The sequence below is a fragment of the Onychomys torridus genome, chromosome 7 (assembly GCF_903995425.1).
Source record: "Onychomys torridus chromosome 7, mOncTor1.1, whole genome shotgun sequence".
Classification (NCBI taxonomy): Eukaryota; Metazoa; Chordata; class Mammalia; order Rodentia; family Cricetidae; genus Onychomys; species Onychomys torridus.
The window spans coordinates 115,574,601-115,593,672 of NC_050449.1; the positions used below are offsets into that span (position 1 = coordinate 115,574,601).

At 46.3% G+C, this 19,072-nt stretch overlaps 2 protein-coding genes across 3 annotated transcripts in view; one reads left to right on the top strand and one right to left on the bottom strand.

The window, feature by feature from the left end:
- Positions 1–13,828, top strand: part of Tgm4 (transglutaminase 4) — a 36,900-nt gene extending 23,072 nt beyond the window's left edge. The window contains 6 exon segments of the mRNA XM_036193672.1: positions 788–931; positions 934–1,029; positions 7,363–7,638; positions 8,142–8,311; positions 10,809–10,945; positions 13,683–13,828. Coding sequence (XP_036049565.1) covers positions 788–931; positions 934–1,029; positions 7,363–7,638; positions 8,142–8,311; positions 10,809–10,945; positions 13,683–13,821 — 962 coding nt within the window. The 3' untranslated portion in view covers positions 13,822–13,828.
- A 3,475-nt stretch (positions 13,829–17,303) lies between these two features.
- Positions 17,304–19,072, bottom strand: part of Zdhhc3 (zinc finger DHHC-type palmitoyltransferase 3) — a 49,993-nt gene continuing 48,224 nt past the window's right edge. For both annotated transcript variants that reach the window (XM_036191991.1, XM_036191992.1), the window contains exon 7: positions 17,304–18,286. In XM_036191991.1, coding sequence (XP_036047884.1) covers positions 18,029–18,286 — 258 coding nt within the window. In that variant the 3' untranslated portion in view covers positions 17,304–18,028. The remainder of the gene's footprint in view (positions 18,287–19,072) is intronic.

Consider the following 19,072-nt stretch of genomic DNA (forward strand, 5'->3'; position numbering starts at 1 on the left):
ACTGGGCTGAACACAGCCAACAATCACTATCTACCTGGGAGGTAGAAGAAGCCTTGTGCCCATTCACTTTGCAGATAAGGCGAGGGCAGAGAGTGGGATGCCCTCTGCCATGTTAGAAACTGAAGTGTTAAGTTAGCTTTGTTCTGAGTCTTAGCTCTACTACACTGAATTGCAGGGCTGGCTGCTTTTGAGAGGCTAGGAGAGGAGTTGTGTGTGTTGAAGGTTAAACAAAGGAAATGGCAAGTCCAGTGTTGAGAGTACAAGAGTGTGAAAAATCTGTACAATGAAGAACTGAAAGACTAATGCTTACTAAGTTGTTAATGACAGTCAAGGAGACCTCTCTGTTCCTATGTCAGACCTAGACGGCAACATTATTGGTTCAGATCAATAATGACAGCTGGTGATGGTTCCCAGATAATTACAGTGCTAAGTACCATTGTATACTACTTTGTTTGATTTTTGATGTTTGATGACCTTATGAGGTCAGTACTACCTTCATACCCAATATCCAGAAAATGAAAGTATAGGCCATACAGGGATTAGGCAGTGTGTTGGGATGAGTGGAAATAGGGGCATGGTTCCTTACCTCTGGGCCTGAGATTTCCTGAATATTTAAATTCTAAGCTGGGATGTGTCCTTAATGGTAGATAGCAGTTCAGGCTGCTGGGGAAGAACCTGCCTCCTCCTTCTTTGGGTGGGATTTCTTATTGTTACTGTGATGGATTTAAGGGACAGGAAGCAGGGTGGGCAGAGACCCCAGCAGCCATCCTCTCTTACTTCCCCTCAGGAAGCTTCCGCACTGGACCTTCTTCACTGAGTGCCATCCGTCAGGGAGAAGTCCAAACTCAGTATGACACCAAGTTTGTCTTCACGGAGGTCAATGGTGACAAGTTGATCTGGCTGGTGAAGTAGAACCAGGGGAAGGTCCTCCTCCAGTGTAAACTGCGAGTATTGGCAAGCACATCAGCACCAAGATGGTGGGCGAGAACAGACGTGAAGATATCACCTTCCAGTACAAGTTCCCAGCAGGTAGCTGTGCAGGGCTTCTGCCCCTACAGGCTGGCCCAAGACCAGGGTCCCAGCACAATAACCCAGCCACATACTCTTTGGCAAGAATGTGACAGCATCCCAAGCAATGTGAGATGAGGCTGGACATGACACACAGTGTGTCCACTCAAGGGCAAGATGAGGTCGCCAGGTATGGGGAGGTTATGATAAGGGAACCGCTTTAAGTTTGAAGCCAGCTGACTACACTGTGATACCCTATTTAAAGTGAAAGTTGATTGCAGATTGCCTGGGCATGCAACGTACACCAGGCTCCAAATATATGGCATCCTCTGTTCCTGAGACCTTGTGAGTCCTGCAATGCTATAGACACTTTAGGAAGCAGACAGAGTTCAGAGAGGTCCAGAGATGTTCTTATTGACTTAGATTCATCCAGTTTAAAAGTGGCTGAGTCAGGATTTTTTTTTTTTTTTTTGAGACGGTCTCACTGTGTCACTATGTAGTTCTGGCTAGTCTGGAACTTACTATGTGAAGTAGGGTGGCCTTGAACTCACAGAGAACTGCCTGCCTCTGGCTCCTTAGTGCTGAGATCAAAGGTGTTGGCCACAATACCTGGTAGGGTTATGTTTTTTAAAGTACTGGAGCTGGAAACTAGGGTATTATGCACATTAGGCAAGCACTCTGTCAGAACTACACCCCAGGCTCAGGTCAGACTTTGACATGGGAGGTTCTCTGTCTACTGTGTCTGGGTCTGCCCCACTGTGCAGTAGATCTACCTAGATTTCACCAAGCCAGGCTGCCTGGAGAATTACAGCCTGTACGTGAAATTTCTTTTCCTCAGCCACCAACAGTGGGTATAGGTGGTCTCAAGGAAGAGGCTCCAGATGTGGCGATTCATTCCCTAGAGCACAGCAGACTGTCCATGAGGGAGGCAATCAGAAAAGATGGCTTCAGGGGTTGCCCTGCTGTTGCCTTCATCCCAAGACAGCAGTTACTCCTCTATCTGGCCTTGCTCTGCTCACACATGTCCTCTCTGCCTGTCCAAGATGGTTGTGGTGGTGGGGAGCTTGTGGACAGCGGCAGCAAGACACTCATCCACATCTGTGACAACCCTGTTTCTAGGCTTCCCCTTTTCTCCAGCCCCTGATTCTTTGCTGGCTGGAGATGTGCCTCAGATAGTAGTGTGCTTGTTTAATTTAATAGAAGTCCTGTATTCAGTCCCCAGCACTATAAAACAAGGCATGATAACACATGTGATAGTCCCAGCAATGAAGAGGTAAAGGCAGTAGTATCAGAAATTTAAGGTCATCATTCACAGCATAGTGAATTTGAAGCAGGAGGCCAGATCCGAGAGTGGAGAGAGAAATAGAGAGAGAGAGAGGAAGAAGAAAAAGAAAAAAAGAGAAGGGTGGTCAGTGTGAAGAAGGCAGGGGCTGCTTACTGTAGTGTAAGAGGAGGGAGCAGTCTGAACCTGTGAGCTGTGAGCAAGCAAGTGTGGGTGGGATTCAGGGCAGTCTCTGTTCTCTGTAAACAGCTTGTCAGGCTGGCCGTTGTGGAATATTATTTTAAGGTGTGTTACCGCTTTTGTTAACAATACAAAGACATGTTACATTTGTTTGATTAGATTAATGTGTGATCAAGAGGCTGTGTCAGCAACGAGTTGACAGGAAGTGGTAGAGAGGAACCGTGTGTAGTGGGGGTTCTTAAGTGGGGGCAGAGCAGAAGGATGGGCTGCTTTTTGGGTGTCACAAGCAAGGAGAGAAGGTTAGCTCTTTGCTATTCATCCTCTCTGAGAGTAGAATTTCACTTCAACCTTTGAATCCTGTGTTCTATAGAAGGGTAAGAAGCCAGAAGAGGGCACCAGATCTCATTATAGATGGTCATGAGCCACCATGTGATTGCCAGGAATTGAACTCAGGACCTCTGGAAAGACAGCCAGTGCTCTTAACCTCTGCGCCATCTCTCCAGCCTAAATGAAGTTTTCCTTAGTTGCCTTGAGAGAGCCAGCTGCAGCCCTTGTGGCAGAACTGCTATTGGAAGTTTTGGAGTTGCAGCTGCTGATTAGGACAGCAGTTGCGTGAAGGGCAGGAATAGGAAAGAAGAAAAACAGCAGGGGCAGGTCCTCACCCTCTGGGCCATCTCACTATCCTGGTAGGAGATTTAAGAAAGAAAGAAAGCCGGGTGGTGGTGGCACACGCCTTTATTCCCAGCACTCGGGAGGCAGAGGAAGGCGGATGGATTTCTGTGAGTTCGAGGCCAGCCTGGTCTACAGAGTGAGATTCAGGACAGGCACCAAAGCTACACAGAGAAACCTGTCTCAGAAAACGAAAAAAGAAAACATACTTAGACTTAGGCCTGCCTCGGGAGGGAGAGAGGGCTCCGTGTACTGTTGCTGTTTCCTTCTGCCTTGAAGACTAACTGAACCTCAAATCTTCTGATGGTTTCGTGTGCAGCCTCTAAGCTGTTGTTGACTTTAAACTATTGCAAGTTCTTTGTTGATAGTCTCTGGTGAGCTACTGTTTTCTCTGTCCTTTCCGTTCTTTGAATATACTTACAATGGTTTTGCACTTATTTAAGTTTGTGTATGTGTGTGTGTGCATATGTGTGAGTGAGCACACCACAGTGTGCATGTGGAGGTCAGAGGACAACTTGTGGGAGTCAGCTCTCTCCTTCCACCATGTGGGTCCTGCAGATTGAATTCAGGTCACCAAACTTGGAGTAAGGGCCTTTACTGGCTGAGCCATCTCACCAGCCCCGCTGATTATATTTAAAATAGATGAAAAACTTAAAACTTTTTTCTCTAATAAGTTCCTAATCAGGCTTCTGCAGGGGTTGGTTTTCCTTGTGTGGAAACCTCTTGACTCCCTGAAGCACCTCTCTGCAGTCTGTACTCATTGTGGGGTAGCCTCTGAATTCTTCTCCCCTTTGCCCCATGGGCGGCTGGGGACTGTTGGGGATAAGGGAGTAAGCTTGCCTTGGCTCAGGGGCTGCACCAGTTGGAGGACACTCTTTCACCTCAGTTGTGCAGAGCCTCATGATGAGAGCTCACAGCTTGCTGTCTTTGTTCTTCCCTGCCTTTCTCTTCAGGTTTTAAAAATTGTTTTTCAAATACACCAGGAAAGCGGCTATTTGTTGTAAGCTGAGTCTGGTCAAGTGAAGGTGAGCTCTATGAATGGACATTTCCAGGGATAATAAGGCTCTGTGGTGAGGTTGTGGTGTGCTCCAAACCCACCAGACAAGCAGGCTTCTGACTTTACCGTGACTAGTACTGTCAGTACTGAGTGTCTAGGAGGAGGGAGGGACAATGGGACTACCTCATGCCTTCTGAGTTCCTCCTGCCTCTCTTTCTGTATTTTGAGATAAGGTCACATTTTGTAGATGGTCTGTAACTCACTCTGTAGTCCTGGCTGGCCTTGAAGTCATGGCAATCCTTCCTGTCTCAGGTTTCCAAGTGCTGGGATTACAGGTATGAGTCACCACACCTGGCTCAGTGTGCTATTGTGATTAAATGACTCTTAGGTTGATGTCAAGAGTCCTGGGCAGGTTGAAGGTAGAGTTACTCTTTGCTAGTGTTCTCACAGCTTTTAAGGAGGAGCAAGGGTGTTCTGGCCTTCCTGCTATCATTCCCACTTATGACAAGTTCCCAGCATGGGGCCTTGGGTAATTCTCAGTGTGAATCCTTGGCTCCTGGGGGCCTCCATAGTCCTAGTCAGTGGGTGTCTTAGTTAGGTTTCTGTTGCTGTGATAAAGACCATGATGAAAAGCAACTTGGAAAGGAAAGGGTTTATTTGGCTTATGTATCCCAGGTCAAGTGCACTGAAGGAAGCCAAGGCAGGAACTCAAGGCAGGAACCAAGTCAGAAGCCACGGAGGAACACTGCTGACTGGCTTGTTCCTCATGTCTTGCTCAACCTGCTTTCTTATATAACCCAGACCCACCTGTCTACGGGTGGCAGATCCATAATGGAATAGGCCCTCCCACATCGATCATCTGCCTTACAGACTTGTCTATGGACTGATCAAATTGAGGCATTTTCTCAGTTGAAGTTCTCTCTTCCCAGATGAGCCTGCTTTGTGTCAAGTTTACAAGAATATCTAACCTGTACAACTGACTCCTTGTCAACTTGACACACAAATACAACACTATTAAACAACACCCTTTCCTGTCTTGCTTATCCCCCAAGATCTTATATTAATATCAATATCACAATATAAAAAGAACATTTCAACTTTTAAAAGTCCCACAGTCTTTAAAAATTCAGTCTCTTTAAGATATCCAAAGTCTCTTAACTGTGGGCTCCTGTAAAATAAAAAATAAAATAAAATAAAAGGTTACATATTTCTTATTCCAAGAAGGAAGACCCAGGGCATAGTCACAATCAAATCAAATCAAACCCCAAATTAAATGTTCAGTATAAAACATTCAGTGCTTTACATCTGAGACCTACACAGTCCTCTGTATTCCAAAGGGCCTATCCAGCTCTGCTTCTCTGGTTCTGCCATCAGCAGCACACATAGCTCATCTCCTAAGCTCAAGTTGGCTCCATGCCACACCTGCCACTGCACTTGGTGGCCATCCCATGGTCTTTGCATTTCCAATATGCTGGCGTCTCCATGACTGTACCTTCCGCAATGACCTCTCCTAGCTTCTTACAGTGCCACACTTCAGTTGATATCCATGACATCTTTATGCTTTCAAAACTAGTACCACCTGCAAAACTCTTACATTACCAAGGTCAGCAGCTGCTAGCATGAGATGCAGCCTTGGCACTCTCAAAGCCACAGTTTCTGTGTGCTGACAATGAGGAAATGCCCCCCAGAAGATTCCACCTCAATGATGCTTGTCTTTTTTTCTTTTTCTTTCCTTTACTTTTTTTTTTTTTTTTTTTTGGAGACAGGGTTTCTCTGTGTAGCTTTGCAACTTTCCTGGAACTCTCTCTATAGACCAGGCTGGCCTCAAACTCACAGATATTCACCTGCCTCTGCCTCCTGAGTGCTGAGATTAAAGGCATGTGCCACCACTGCCTAGCCCGATGCTGGTCTCTTAATCACATCTGATTTCTCACCTCCGGCTGACCAGTAACCAATTGTCTCATAAAAGTTTCACTTTAGGGGTTGGGGATTTAGCTCAGTGGAAGGCCCTGGGTTCGGTCCTCAGCTCTGGGAAAAAAAAAAAAAAAGACAAAATAACAAAAGTTTCACTTTAGTAGCACTGGTTTCTTGATAATCAACTTACTTGTGTGTGTGTGTGTGTGTGTGTGTGTGTGTGAGAGAGAGAGAGAGAGAGAGAGAGAGAGAGAGAGAGAGAGAGAGAGAGAGAGATTGTCACTCTGTAGCTCTGGCTAGGCTAGAACTTCCTATGTAAACCAGGCTGGCCTCAAAGATATCTCCAGCTGACCAGGTACCACAGAGTCTTAATTCAAATATATTATACAGATGGCTCTGATAGATCCTTTAAGGGATTCTTTGAGATCCTCTTGAGACTTTTTAAGCCAGGATTCCAATGCCTGCATTGCTCTCAACATTTTTACTTTCCAGGCTTCCACAGAATAGCCCACTAAGCTTTGAACACTCAACAGCCTTCCCAGACCAGAGTTCCAAAGTCCTCCCATAATCCTCCCCCAAACAACATGGTCATGTCTGTCACAGTAACACTCCACTCCTGGCACCCATTTCTGTTTTAGTTTGGTTTCTATTGCTGATAAAGATCATAGTGAAAAGCAACTTAGAAAGGAAAGGGTTTATTTGGTTTACATATTCTGTGTCATAATCCACTGAGGAAAGCCAAGGCAGAGACTCAATGCTCACATTGAAGCAGAAGTCACAGAGGAACACTGCTTGCTGGCTTGCTCCTTGTGTCTTACTCACCTTTTCTTATACAACCCAGGCCTGTTATACCAGGGGTGTTAGACCTACAGTGGGGTAGGCCTTTCTAAATCAGTCATTAATTAAGAAAATGCCTCACAGGTTTGTCTTTAGGCCAAGCAAATGGAGGCATTTTCTCTATTGAAGTTTCCTCTTCCCAGACTCTGGCCTGTGTCAAGGTGATTAAGAATAAATCAAGGGCTGGAGAGATGGCTCAGAGGTTAAGAGCACTGACTGCTCCTTCAGAGGTCCTGAGTTCAATTCCCAGCACCCACATGGTGGCTCACAACCATCTGTAATTAGATCTGGCACCCTCCTCTGTATACATAATAAATACATACATACATACATACATACATACATAAATCTTATTTAAAAAAAAAAAAAAATCTAGCCAGGACAAGGGAAAGCTCTCTCAGACCCCAACGGTGTGCTCAGACATTTGGATGGCCCTTAGAGAAGTGTCCTCAGAAAATATTCTATGTCTCTGCAGGCTCTCCGGAGGAGAGGAAGGCCATGGACAGGGCCTCTGGTAAACGTCCTGATGAGAACAAGCCCACCTCGCCACATAACAGCTTTCTTCAGATACATGTCTCCCAGAACTCTGTGGAGCTGGGATATCCTGTCACTTTGACCCTAGTTTTGAAAAGGAAAACGCACACCCCACAGAATGTCAGCATTTCATGTTCCCTCAACCTCCAGACATATACAGGCAATAAGAAGACAAACCTGGGAGTCATCCAGAAGACGGTGCAGATCCAAGGTCAAGGTACCAGAACCAAGGGCAACAAGGCCCCAAAGAGACCAGGACCCCCACCATCTGATGTCCCTTCTCTGTGAATTACTCCCACACTCTATCTTTTTATGTTTGAATAGACACAGCATTTATTGAGCACTTACGTCTTGGTGGTGATAAGGAATCCAGGCACAGTAGAAAAAATGGGCCAAATATATCAGTGGGCCAGGAGTCTGGGGTCTAGCACACAATCACAAATTAAGGGTGCTAATAGTATCAAGAAAAGTCTCTGAACAGTAGAGATTTTTATTTGGAATCACTATTCTCATCAGTGGGCTGGGAGTACCCTCAGTATGAGCGACACTGGGAACCCAGAATGGCCTGGAGATCTCACTTAATTATTAACTCCATTTGGACCCTGGATGCAGGCTCTCCAGAGAGGATAGGACTCCTCTAAGATCAAGCAGCTCTATCCCCAGAGTTGATCTAATACTATGCTTGCCAAGAATACACTGCTCCTTTCTTCTCCCTCACAGAATCAGAGGTGGTTCTCAGCATGGATGCCAACTCCTACATCTACAAACTGGGCATGGTTGATGATGAGGTGGTCATCAAGGGGTTCATCATTGCAGAAATCTCAGGAACTGGTGACAAAGCGGCCACTGACACCACCCTGAGTTTCCTGTACCCTGCTTTCTCTGTTGAGGTGAGCTGCCTGCAAGCCAGAAAGGGCTCCTATTTGGAATTTGACCTTGGAGAGGAGCAGAGCTCAGGGCCTTTGTGGTCCTCTAGTTGACTGATCATTGGGTGGTTGCATTCCTAAGGAAAATGGCACATCATTTTTCCATACAGGTATTTCTGAGAAGTGATGTGTCAAGCAATTTCTCTTTTTTTTACTTTGGCTAATTGGATTTTAAAAATGAGGAATACCTATGCACAGTACAATATTATTACTATTACTATTATTATTATTAAAGATTTATTATGTATACAGTGTTTTATCTGCATGTACCCCTGCCCACCAGAAAAGGGCCTTAGATCTCATTACAGGTGGCTATGAGCCACCATGTGGTTGCCAGGAACTGAACTCAGGACCTCTGGGAGAACAGCCAGTGCTCAACCTCTGAGCCATTTCTCCAGCCCCACAGTACAAAATTATAAAGATGTAGTTGGCACAATGAAAATTTCTTCCCATCCTCCTCAGACGCTCCGCTCCTTTCACCAGAAGCGATTCATGCCATCAGCTTCTTGTGTATCTAAATGCTTTGGATTTGAAACACAAGGCTTGCCGTGGGCCCACCCATACATAGTGTGGGGTGAGATTAAGCTGGGCCAGACCAACTTGAGCTCTCTGCTCAGTTTTCTCCCAGGCAAGTGGGAATCAATGACAGCTTACATAAGAGGCTCTCTTTATGTTTCTGATGACCTGTCAAGGACCATTATTCCAGAGCCCTTCCCTGGGGAGCCCTGGCCTATCCTAGGGTTCATCATAGATATTTGCACCTCAGCAAGTGTGCTTCCCATAGGGACTTCTCAGGCTAAGGACATGACCCCCTTTGGAGACTGTATTTTGATATTTCTGTGGCAGTGTGGTTGAGCAGGACATGCATGAGTCACTGACTCATCCTTAGCCATGGCCTGGTCCCCACTCTGAAGTAGAACTTGCATGTTTCACAGGACCCACTCTGCTTGGAAGCAGCTTCAGTGCACTCACTGTGGCTTAATCATCAAAAATCTCTAGCACCGGGTGGTGGTGGCACACGCCTTTAATCTCAGCACTTGGGAGGCAGAGCCAGGCGGGTCTCTGTGAGTTCAAGGCCAGCCTGGTCTACAGAGAGAGTTCCAGGAAATGCTCAAAGCTACACAGAGAAACCCTGTCTCGAAAAAAAAAAACAAAAACAAACAAACAAACAAAAGAATTTCTAGCTGGGTGGTGGCATACACCTTTAATCCCAGCACTTGAGGCAGAGGCAGGCAGACCAGTGTTTGAGGCCAGCCTGGTCTATAAAGCTAGTTCCAGGACAGCTGGGGCTACACAGAGAAACCCTGTCTCCATGTCTCCATGCTCCGCTCCCCCCCCCCAAATGTGGGGCTGGAGAGATGGCTCAAGAGGTTAAGAGTTCTTGTTGTTCTTACAGAGGAACCAGGTTCAGTTTCCAGTGCATACCTAATGGTTTACGGCCACCTGTAACTCCAGTTTAAGGGGAGCTGATGCCTTCTTCTGACTTCTATGGGTACTAGGTATGCATGTGGTGCACACACATACATGTAACCAAAACACTCATACAAATAAAATATTGAAAAGTAAATTAAAATACATTCCTCTTGGGAGTCTCACTCTCCTCCAAGTGTCTTCACAGATGTCTGTGGGCATCAGAGAATGCTTGTCTCTGAGGCCAGACATGTATGGTTGGTGCTTCAGATATCCTGAAAGTAGGCACTCTAGCTTTCTCAGGCCACACTTTCTTTTACCAAATTGACTGTACTTCAGGAACTAAAATTTCTAGTTAATACATGTATACTTTGATTGTATGGAGCTACCACATGGTAAGAGTAAGGAGCAGGACTGCTTCAAGAACCCTGAACATCAGAAGAATTACAGAATGAGACCAAACCTGAAAGACGCAGGCAAAGATGCGAGCCCTGGGGTGCAAAGGCAGGGGAGGTGGAGCTTTGAGGAAGAGGGCATAGCCAAGACAGGTATGTCAGGGGCATATATGAGTTTCAAATGTTCTGGCTTTGGACAAATGAAGGGTGGAACATATTCTGAAGGATGAACACAGCCTGTTTTTGGATGTGTTTCTCTGGGCTGTCCTTTGAGACAACTTGGTATTTTGGGTCATTGGTGAGGTGGGACCAATGCCCATCCTATAGCTTGGGAGCTCTAACAACTGTTCAGGCCTTGGGCTTTGGCAAAGGGGCATCCTGACTAGTGGGATGAGAGCAGGATGTAGCTCACCCTAGGACCTCTGGCTACCATGAGAGTACATATCTTGAGAGTATATACCTTAAGTTCCTTAAAAATAAGTCTGACAGAACTGAAGAGGTAAACCTCTCCACAAGTCTCCCGGAGGGCACATACCTACTGACACTCTAGGGCTAGAGACAGGACCGAGAACCATCTTTCTTGATAGAACCTGTCATCTAAGCCCTCATCTCCAGCTTGTCATACCTGTCTTTTCTCCACTCCCATCTCTTAACAGATGCCTAGCACAGGCAAGGTCAACATGCCACTTTCATTCAACTGCTCCTTCAAGAACACCCTGCCCATCCCTCTGACTAACATCAAGTTCTCAGTGGAAAGCCTGGCCCTCTCTAAGATGCAATCCTGGAAGCAAGGGTGAGTCTGCCAGAGTTGTTCTAATGATACAGATTCTGTACGTGGGTCTCACACATGTGCCATACTTCTGAGATGTAAATTTCTAGTATGGGTTTTAGTAAAAATATAGACATATGTTACTGGTGCCAAACTGCAGAAAAGACTGCACTAGTATTCTACCAGTGATAGACCTTTCTGTCTCTTGTCAATCTGATTGTTCTACAGAAATACCAAAGCATCCCCTTGTCTTAATTTGTATTTCTATTTACAGCTCAAATTTTCTTGTTGTCTCTGCTGTGATTTATTAGTTGTTTCCTTTGCCTGTTTTTCCCTCTAGGGAGTCATTACTTTATTAACCTAAGTGCAGCCCTTACTCAGTAAGGAATGTTGTGGCGTAATTTGCTTGTAGGAGTTTGATTGTTTATTCATTTTGAGACAGTCTCATCCTGTAGCCCTAGCTAGCTTAAAACTCGATATATTGCCCAGGCTGGCCTTGAACTCAGAGATGTACCTGCCTGTGCCTCTTCAGTGCTGGGATTGAAGGTGTGAGCTGCCATGCCTGGCATTGCAGTGTGTTTGTTTTTTGAAGGTGTTGTCATGGAAATTGAGCCTAGGGCAAGTGCCCTCCCATGGAATTATTCCCCATCCTGGACTGTTTAAAACCCTAAGATGCCTTCACCATTGAAACTCACAATAAATTTTTAATCTTCTCTAAGGAAAGCCCCATGGGTACATGCCCCAGAGGGTTTTCTCCCAGATTCTGGGGGAAGGCGCTTACCAAGATATCAAATGAATCTATGCACACGGTGCTCGGTCCATTCATGTCACTGTTCTAAGTCAGTTCCCTGATCTCTTTGCTGTTCTCTTTTTGATCTTTCTCTAAGTCTACAGCCTCTTTTCAGCTCTCATCTTCTCTCTTGCCTGACTTCTCACATTTCTAACAGAAGACTCCTTGAAATCCTGAGAAAAGTTTCAAAACCCTCAAGGTCATAGCACATTCCTAGGATAGACGATAAGGTGCAGAACCATTACCATAGAAACACAAGGTTCCAAGGTCTCAGGACCATTTCTGCAATTTATGGCTCTATTTACATAATTAATTATTGCTGTTTTAATTTTGGGGTGAAATAATACAGAGCCCCAACTTTGTCAAATAACCTATTATTTCCCTAGTATTCTGAAGCATTGTCTATAATATATGTATTCCTTAAATATATCTCAGACTCTGAACAAATAGGCTGTTTCATTTGTCTTTGTAGGTCATCTTGTGTCATTTAAATGGCTGTACTGGGAAGTATACCATGTTATGTGGAAGGCAGATAGATTTCCTCCCTGTTTCTCAAAAAGAGAACTTTTAGAATCATTTTGATTTGGGATTTAAACTGGAAGTATGTTGTGCCATACAAATGGCCATAGGTCTCACCTTTCAGGGACTTGGCATAAGTTCCCATGTATCCACGCGTCTTCTTTGTAAGGGACACATTCCTAGGCACAGGAATTTGCTGCCTTTGTGCAGGGGATGTTTCTCAGTGTTTTCTGACTGATGAACTAGATAGATGCTATTGATTTTGGTATGCTGACATACCCAAACAGGATTTTATTAACTCAAATGCTTTGTTCCTTGGATCTATTTCTTACCAAATGTCTAGATCTCCCTGGTAAATCCCAGCAGACTCTTGTTCTGGAACTAGGGTTTCTTAAACCTTCACAGATATACAGATTCCCCAGGAACATTGTTAAAGTACAGATTCTGTTCAGCAGTCCTGGGGGAGGGGGGCCTCAGAGTCTAACACACTCTCAGGTAATGCCATCGCTGAGTACCTACGGTTCAACAACACCTTCATGTAGATACACCATGAACCATGCCCCTGAGAACCTCCAGGACAGCTTAGGACTGGCACAGCTGGAAAGTAGCCATTCCAGCCAGCCATCTTGTCTTACAGCTGCGAAGTGGCTGCATTCCAGGTGGAGGCCCACTTTACTGAACTCTGGAGTACAGGAACTAGACGCCCGGTTCCTCATGCAATGCATTTTTCTTTGGTGGCATCTTTGCTGTCTGTTGTTGGTTATTTTTGCCCTTTTGGGGGGGTCTGCCACCCAGCTCCAAATAAATTACAGATGGAGGCTTATTCTTAATTATAAATGCCCAGCCTTAGCTTGGCTTGTTTCTTGCCAACTATTCTTAAATTATCCCTGTCTACCTTTTGCCTCTGGGCCTTTTCCTTTCCTTACTTTTTTTTTTAAGATTTATTTATTTTGTATATAGCATGTATGACTACAGGTCAGAAGAGGATAGCAGATCTCATTACAGATGGTTGTGAGCCACCATGTGGGTGCTGGGAATTGAACTTAGGTCCTCTGGAGGAACAGTCAGTGCTCTTAACCTCTGAGCCGTCTCTCCAGTCCCCTTCCTTACTTTTGTACTCTTCCTTCACTCCTACTCCATGGCTGGCCCCTAGTGTCCTCCTCCCCTTGTTCTCTTGCTCTTTCTTCTTTTCTCCCAGATTTCTCCTTCTGTTTATTCTCTCTGCCTGCCAGCCCCACCTATCCTTTTTCCTGCCTCGCTATTGGCCTTTCAGCTCTTTATTAAATTATCAGGTGTTTTAGGCAGGCACAGGAACACAGCTTCACAGAGTTAAACAAATGTAACATAAAAGAATGCTATTCATCTTTGTGTCATTAAACAAATGTTCTACAGCATAAACAAATGTAACACACCTTGTAATAATAATTGTCTGTGTGCATTTGAATTTTCTAGGACACTGTCACCTGGAATGTCCATCAATTTCCAAATGAAATTAACCCCAGTGAGAACTGGATCCAAGAAATTTATTGTCAAGTTTACTTCTAGAGAAGTGAAGGAGGTTGATGCCGAGAAGATCATTCTCATCACCTAGCCCAGCTGATACCATGAAGGTGGAGGCAGGAGCCCTGATTGGCTCTGAGCCTTGGCTAAGCATGTTAGCATTTCCTAAATTGTACTTAGCTTAGGTTTCAGGTCAGGGAAACCTAAGTTTGTTTGTTTTTCGAGACAGGGTTTCTCTGTGTAGCTTTGCACCTTTCCTGGATCTCGCTCTGAAGACCAGGCTGGCCTTGAACTCACAGAGATCTGCCTGCCTCTGCCTCCCAAGTGTTGGGATTACAGGCGTGCACCGCCACCACCGCCACCACCCGGCAGATGATTATATTTAATTAACTCATGTGAGGGCAGATTCAAGAGCCAGCCCAGGAACAGATAAGAGCTCAAAGGTCAATGTAACCATAGGCAGTAGCTCCATGGGGCCAGGGCGCCTCCCTATAGCTTGAAGCACATATCACATGCAGCCATCTCAAACACAAAACATATTTAGGAGTCATGGCCTCAGAAGACAGTGCAACTGTCATCTGGATTTAGAACCATATACAAAACCCAGAGCTGCTATTCAGTGGGACTGAAAGTGTTAGAGGCATCTTCCATCTGGACTATGGATTCTATCAAGTACAGGGGTACCTAGAGAATGACTAGACAGTCCTGCAACAAAGTATCTGGGAGCTGGGCCTGGGCCTGGCACTATGTGCTCATCTCAAGGCTCTGCCCTCTTAGAAGCAGGCCCCACGCTGGTGTGAGGCCCTCTTGTCTCTCGGTGAGCCACAGGAAGGAGACCCCACAGCCTGCATCCATTTGAGTAGGAGTTTTTGGCCAGTGATAAGACCTAGGGAAGCAGCTTATCCTGCTCTGCTCATTAGAGTCTGTGCTTTGAATTAAACTCTGGTTACTATAAGATGGCTATATGGTTCTGAGTTAATTTTTCTTTTATGCCAGCATGCTGCTTAACATAACCTGAGGAGTATCATTGCCTCTGAACTTCATGGATCCAGGGACTCTTTCCAAGGGGTTGGCCTCCATAGTCTGGGCTGTCTTCATGATAGTCAGCCTCTCTTAAGGGCTATAATTTCTAAGTGGACATGTACAGCCTCCAGAGAGGCTGAGTACAGATTGTATAAGGGGTATTTTGTGTATTCAAAGGATACTCTTGTCTAATGATAAAACACTATGACCAAGTTTAACCTGGGAAGGAAAGAGTTTATTTCATCTAACTTCCAGGTAACAGTCAGTCTCTGAAGGAAGTAAATTAGGGAAGGAACCTAGAGGCAGGAGCTAATGCAGAAGTCACAGAGGAGTGCTGCTTATTGGCTTGCTCCTCATGGTTTGCTCATTATGTTTTCTTATACCATCCAGGATCACAAGCCCAGGGGTGGCACCATCCACAATGGGCCAGCCTCTTACATCAATCATCAATGAAGAAAATGCCTTACACACTTGTTTACAGGCTAATTTGTTTGTTTGTTTTTTAAGACAGGATTTTTCTGTGTAACAGTCCTAGCTGTCCAGGAACTCTATATGTAGACCAGGCTGGCCTCGATCTTACTAAGATACACCTGCCTCTGGCTCCCAAGTGCTGGGATTAAAGGTGTCACCACTGCCTTTTTTTTTTTTTTTTTTTTTTTTTTTTGAGACAGGGTTTCTCTGTTTAGCTTTGCACCTAGAACTCACTCTGTAGCCCAATCTTGGCCTTAAACTCACAGAGATCCACCTATCTTTTCCTCCCGAGTGTTGAGGTTAAAGGCGTGCACCACCACTGCCTGGCTCTTTTAAAAAATATTTTATGTGTACCAGTGTTTTGTTTGCATTGCATGTCTGTGTGAGGGTGTCAGGTCTTGGAGTTACAGACCTTTGAGAGCTACCATGTGGGTGCTGGGAACTGAACCCAGGTCCACGGGGAGAACCACCAAGTGCTCTCAACTGCTGCCCCATCTCTCCAGCCCTTACAGGCCAATCTTATGGAGGCATTTCCTCAACCGAGAGCTCCTCTTTCCAAATAACTCTAGCTTGTGTCAAGTTGATATAAAACCAGCCAGCACACCTGTCCTCTCACCTTCACAGCCCTGACTCCTTCTGCCCAGATGTGCACCCACCTGGAATGCAGGAGGTGTCTGATATGTGCTCGCTTGTGGGATGACTCGTCCATGTTGGAACCACAAAGGACCAGTAATCCCATGAAGCCACTGTTAGTGTCTGTACAACACTTGTTGGATCTGAGAGGAAGGATGCTGTCCAGAGCTTTGGGTTGGAATCTCCTACTAAAAATAGATGCCTCTAGCCACAGAGGTAGATCAAAGGACTTTTATTCAAGTAAGAGGCAGGTGTCAACTGACCTCCCTCCCGGACACACTGGGCCTCTTCTTATCAGTTGCAGGGCTGGGCAGAATCTCAGGAGTCACCATGGAGAGAAGGCCACCGTGTCCTCCTGTTAAGGCACAAGGCTCAGGGCTGGACAGACTACTACCTACATGATCCTCCTGGACTTGGGAGAGATGCAGCTGAGGCCCTGACATGATAATTTAGTGGGTTTGTTGAGGAGGGAGGAAGATTTATAAACCTGTGGGAGCAAAATGCCTGTCCACCTCAACTTCTCTAGGGGAGTACCTCTGCTGATGGTCAAGCTGGTCCCAAGGAAGATGAGTCTCTGCGCCAGTGTCCAAGGATATTCTTGAGGGCCTGAGCTCAACACAGATCCTGACTCCAAAGCTCCTTCCTTCTGTTAACTGCTGCTCCTTGGAGACTCAGTCACTAGCCTTTCTTTCTCTTGGGAGTCTCTGGTATATGGTCCAGCACATAGGTCATTCAGGTCTGTTTGGGGTTAGGGCAGCCAGAGGACTACTTCCTCCAAATAGTGTCAGCAGTAGGGCCAACTTGGGCTCCTCACATTAGCAATAATCAATGTTAAAGCAGTTCTGCTCGGAGGAAATGCACCTGCAGTGGAGTGGGGAGGCCACAGCTGTTAATGCTGGAATCCTGCTGCCACTCTGTGGGGTGCACTATAGAAAGTCTGATGGATCTCTACTCTCCAGGGACTGCCTAGGATGCTGCCTGAGAGTAAGACCACTGCTTGGTTCTCCATAGCTTTCCTGTCTCAGTGTCCTGAGACAGAACCTCAAATAATACTGACTCATGCCACCAAGGCCACAGGTTCATTTGGTCCAGGACCCATGTCCTTTCACCCAGAGCAGGAAGAAGGATGTAATACACAATCCTCTGCCAGAGTCAGTGCCAGCAACACTGGGGAATTCAAGGCCTGTGCTGGGGAGCTGATTTGCTTCTCAAGAATAACTGGCTAGACTGTAGAAGCTGCTGTTTCAGCAACCACTGCAATAGACTGGGGAGTACAGGAGGATGCCCAGACTGCCACTAATAGCCAGATACCCCAATCTCCAGTGAGCAGACCAGATCCAGCATCCTGCATGTCCTGGCCACCATGCTGTTCTTTTTAAGACAGGATTTTACTATGTAGCCTGGAGCTCTGTAGACAAGGCTGTCCTAAAACTCACAAAGGACTGGCTGCCTGCCCCAAATGCTGGGAATAAAGAAAGGCATGTGCCACTAGGTCCTGCCATGCAGTTTTCTTTGATGCACCATCTTGGGATCTGTTCTAAAATGCAAAGGCGGCCATTTATGGTTAAACTTGTCCCCATGTCTTACTAGACTTTCTCCAGGAGCTCAATATATGTCCTCTCCCTGCTCTTCTGGGAATGCAAACTTGTGGCCACAGAAAGGCTGGCTCCACTGTGTCTCAGATAAGAGTCTGTTATCTATAGGATGGGAACAAATTTTGGGCAACAGTCATAACTCAGGCTCAGTTCCTTCTTGGCAGCATGCATGCAGGTGGGTGGGTGGGGTGCTCTTTCAACCAAGCCCAAGTCCTGAGGGCAGGTTCAGTAGCTCCTCCTCTGTCCTGATTCCCACAGCCAGCCAGTCAAGGAATCCCTTCCCTAGGAATTGCTGGTGTATCCCTAGACTTTCTGGCTAGTCATTCCTGATGTCAGTATCCGTCCCCAAGACCCCAACTTCCCCAAGACAGCTCATAAGAAGCAGAAGTGGCTTTCTTCCCCATGGACATCCCAGTCACTATTCTCCTCTACCCACAATCCACCCCTAGTCCTAAATGGAGAAAGGGTGGGGTGACAGAGTTGGTAACACCAAGGGAGTGGCCTGTGGAAACCCAGGGAGCTGGGGAGCACTCAACAGGCCAGCAGCTACTGTTGGTACATTATTCTCCACAGCCTCTATTCATCCAGCACCTCCACAGAGTCCCTGTCTTTTGTCTCCTCCAATTGGCTCTCAGTAGCTTCCATGTTGTCCGTGTCTGACAGAGATGACACTTGCCGTACCAAGCCCTTGTTAATCGGTGTCTCTGGTTGACAAGGTCTGGTGAAAGGGTTGAACCAGTTCAAGGAAAAGTTCCCACCAAAAGCCTCCTGGACGGACTTCCAGCTGCCCGAGTGCTCCCTGGGCTGTTTCTTTCGCTGGAGGCGTTCAATGCCCTGGAGGAGAATGGGGCAAAAGGTCAGTGTGGTGTGACCTGTGCTACACAAACACACCCTTTGCCTTGGCAGAGCAGGGAATGGAGAGTCCAATATGGCTTAATTTGCTGTGGCCCAGGCCACACTGGAAGCCCCATAGGGCTGCAGGCCAGAGTAGAAATTGTAGAGCACAATGAGCAGGTTGGGCATTGGGACTGCCTGTCACCCACTTACCCCCAGACCAAAGGCAGAGATCTGCTGCTGGGCAGGGACCAGATATCCAGTGACCAAGGATATCATGGCTCCTGTAGGTATGAGCTAGGCTATCCATTTGATGAAACCACTAAGAAAGGGGCCCCTTGCCCACAGTAGGACCAGCAAGCTTGGCATGGGGAAGGCTGAGGGGTGAGAGCACAGTATAGGACACAAACATGCAAGGGGAAGCAGCAGATGCCACATGCACCAGGCGCCAAAAGGTGCCCAGGCTACTGTGGGTTGTGAGGGTTGGTGTCAGGCCTGCTCATGCAGTGGATATTCCCCATGGCCTCTCCCGAGCTGACCACTCACCTGCTGTAGGTGCTGGCTGTAACTTGGCCACCAGGCCACACAAAGAGGGTGATGGGTAGGAAAAAACCCAAAATTGTTATAGATACAGCCAGATCAGGTCTCCAGACCCATAACATCCTTACAGAGGCTCTGGGCCCAGTGTGGCCTCTGCTTTTTCCACCTCTTCTGGAAGCCAAGGGAATTTGCTGAGTTTGCCTGACAGATAGGGATGTGCTCATTCATATGACTCAAGGCCCTCTT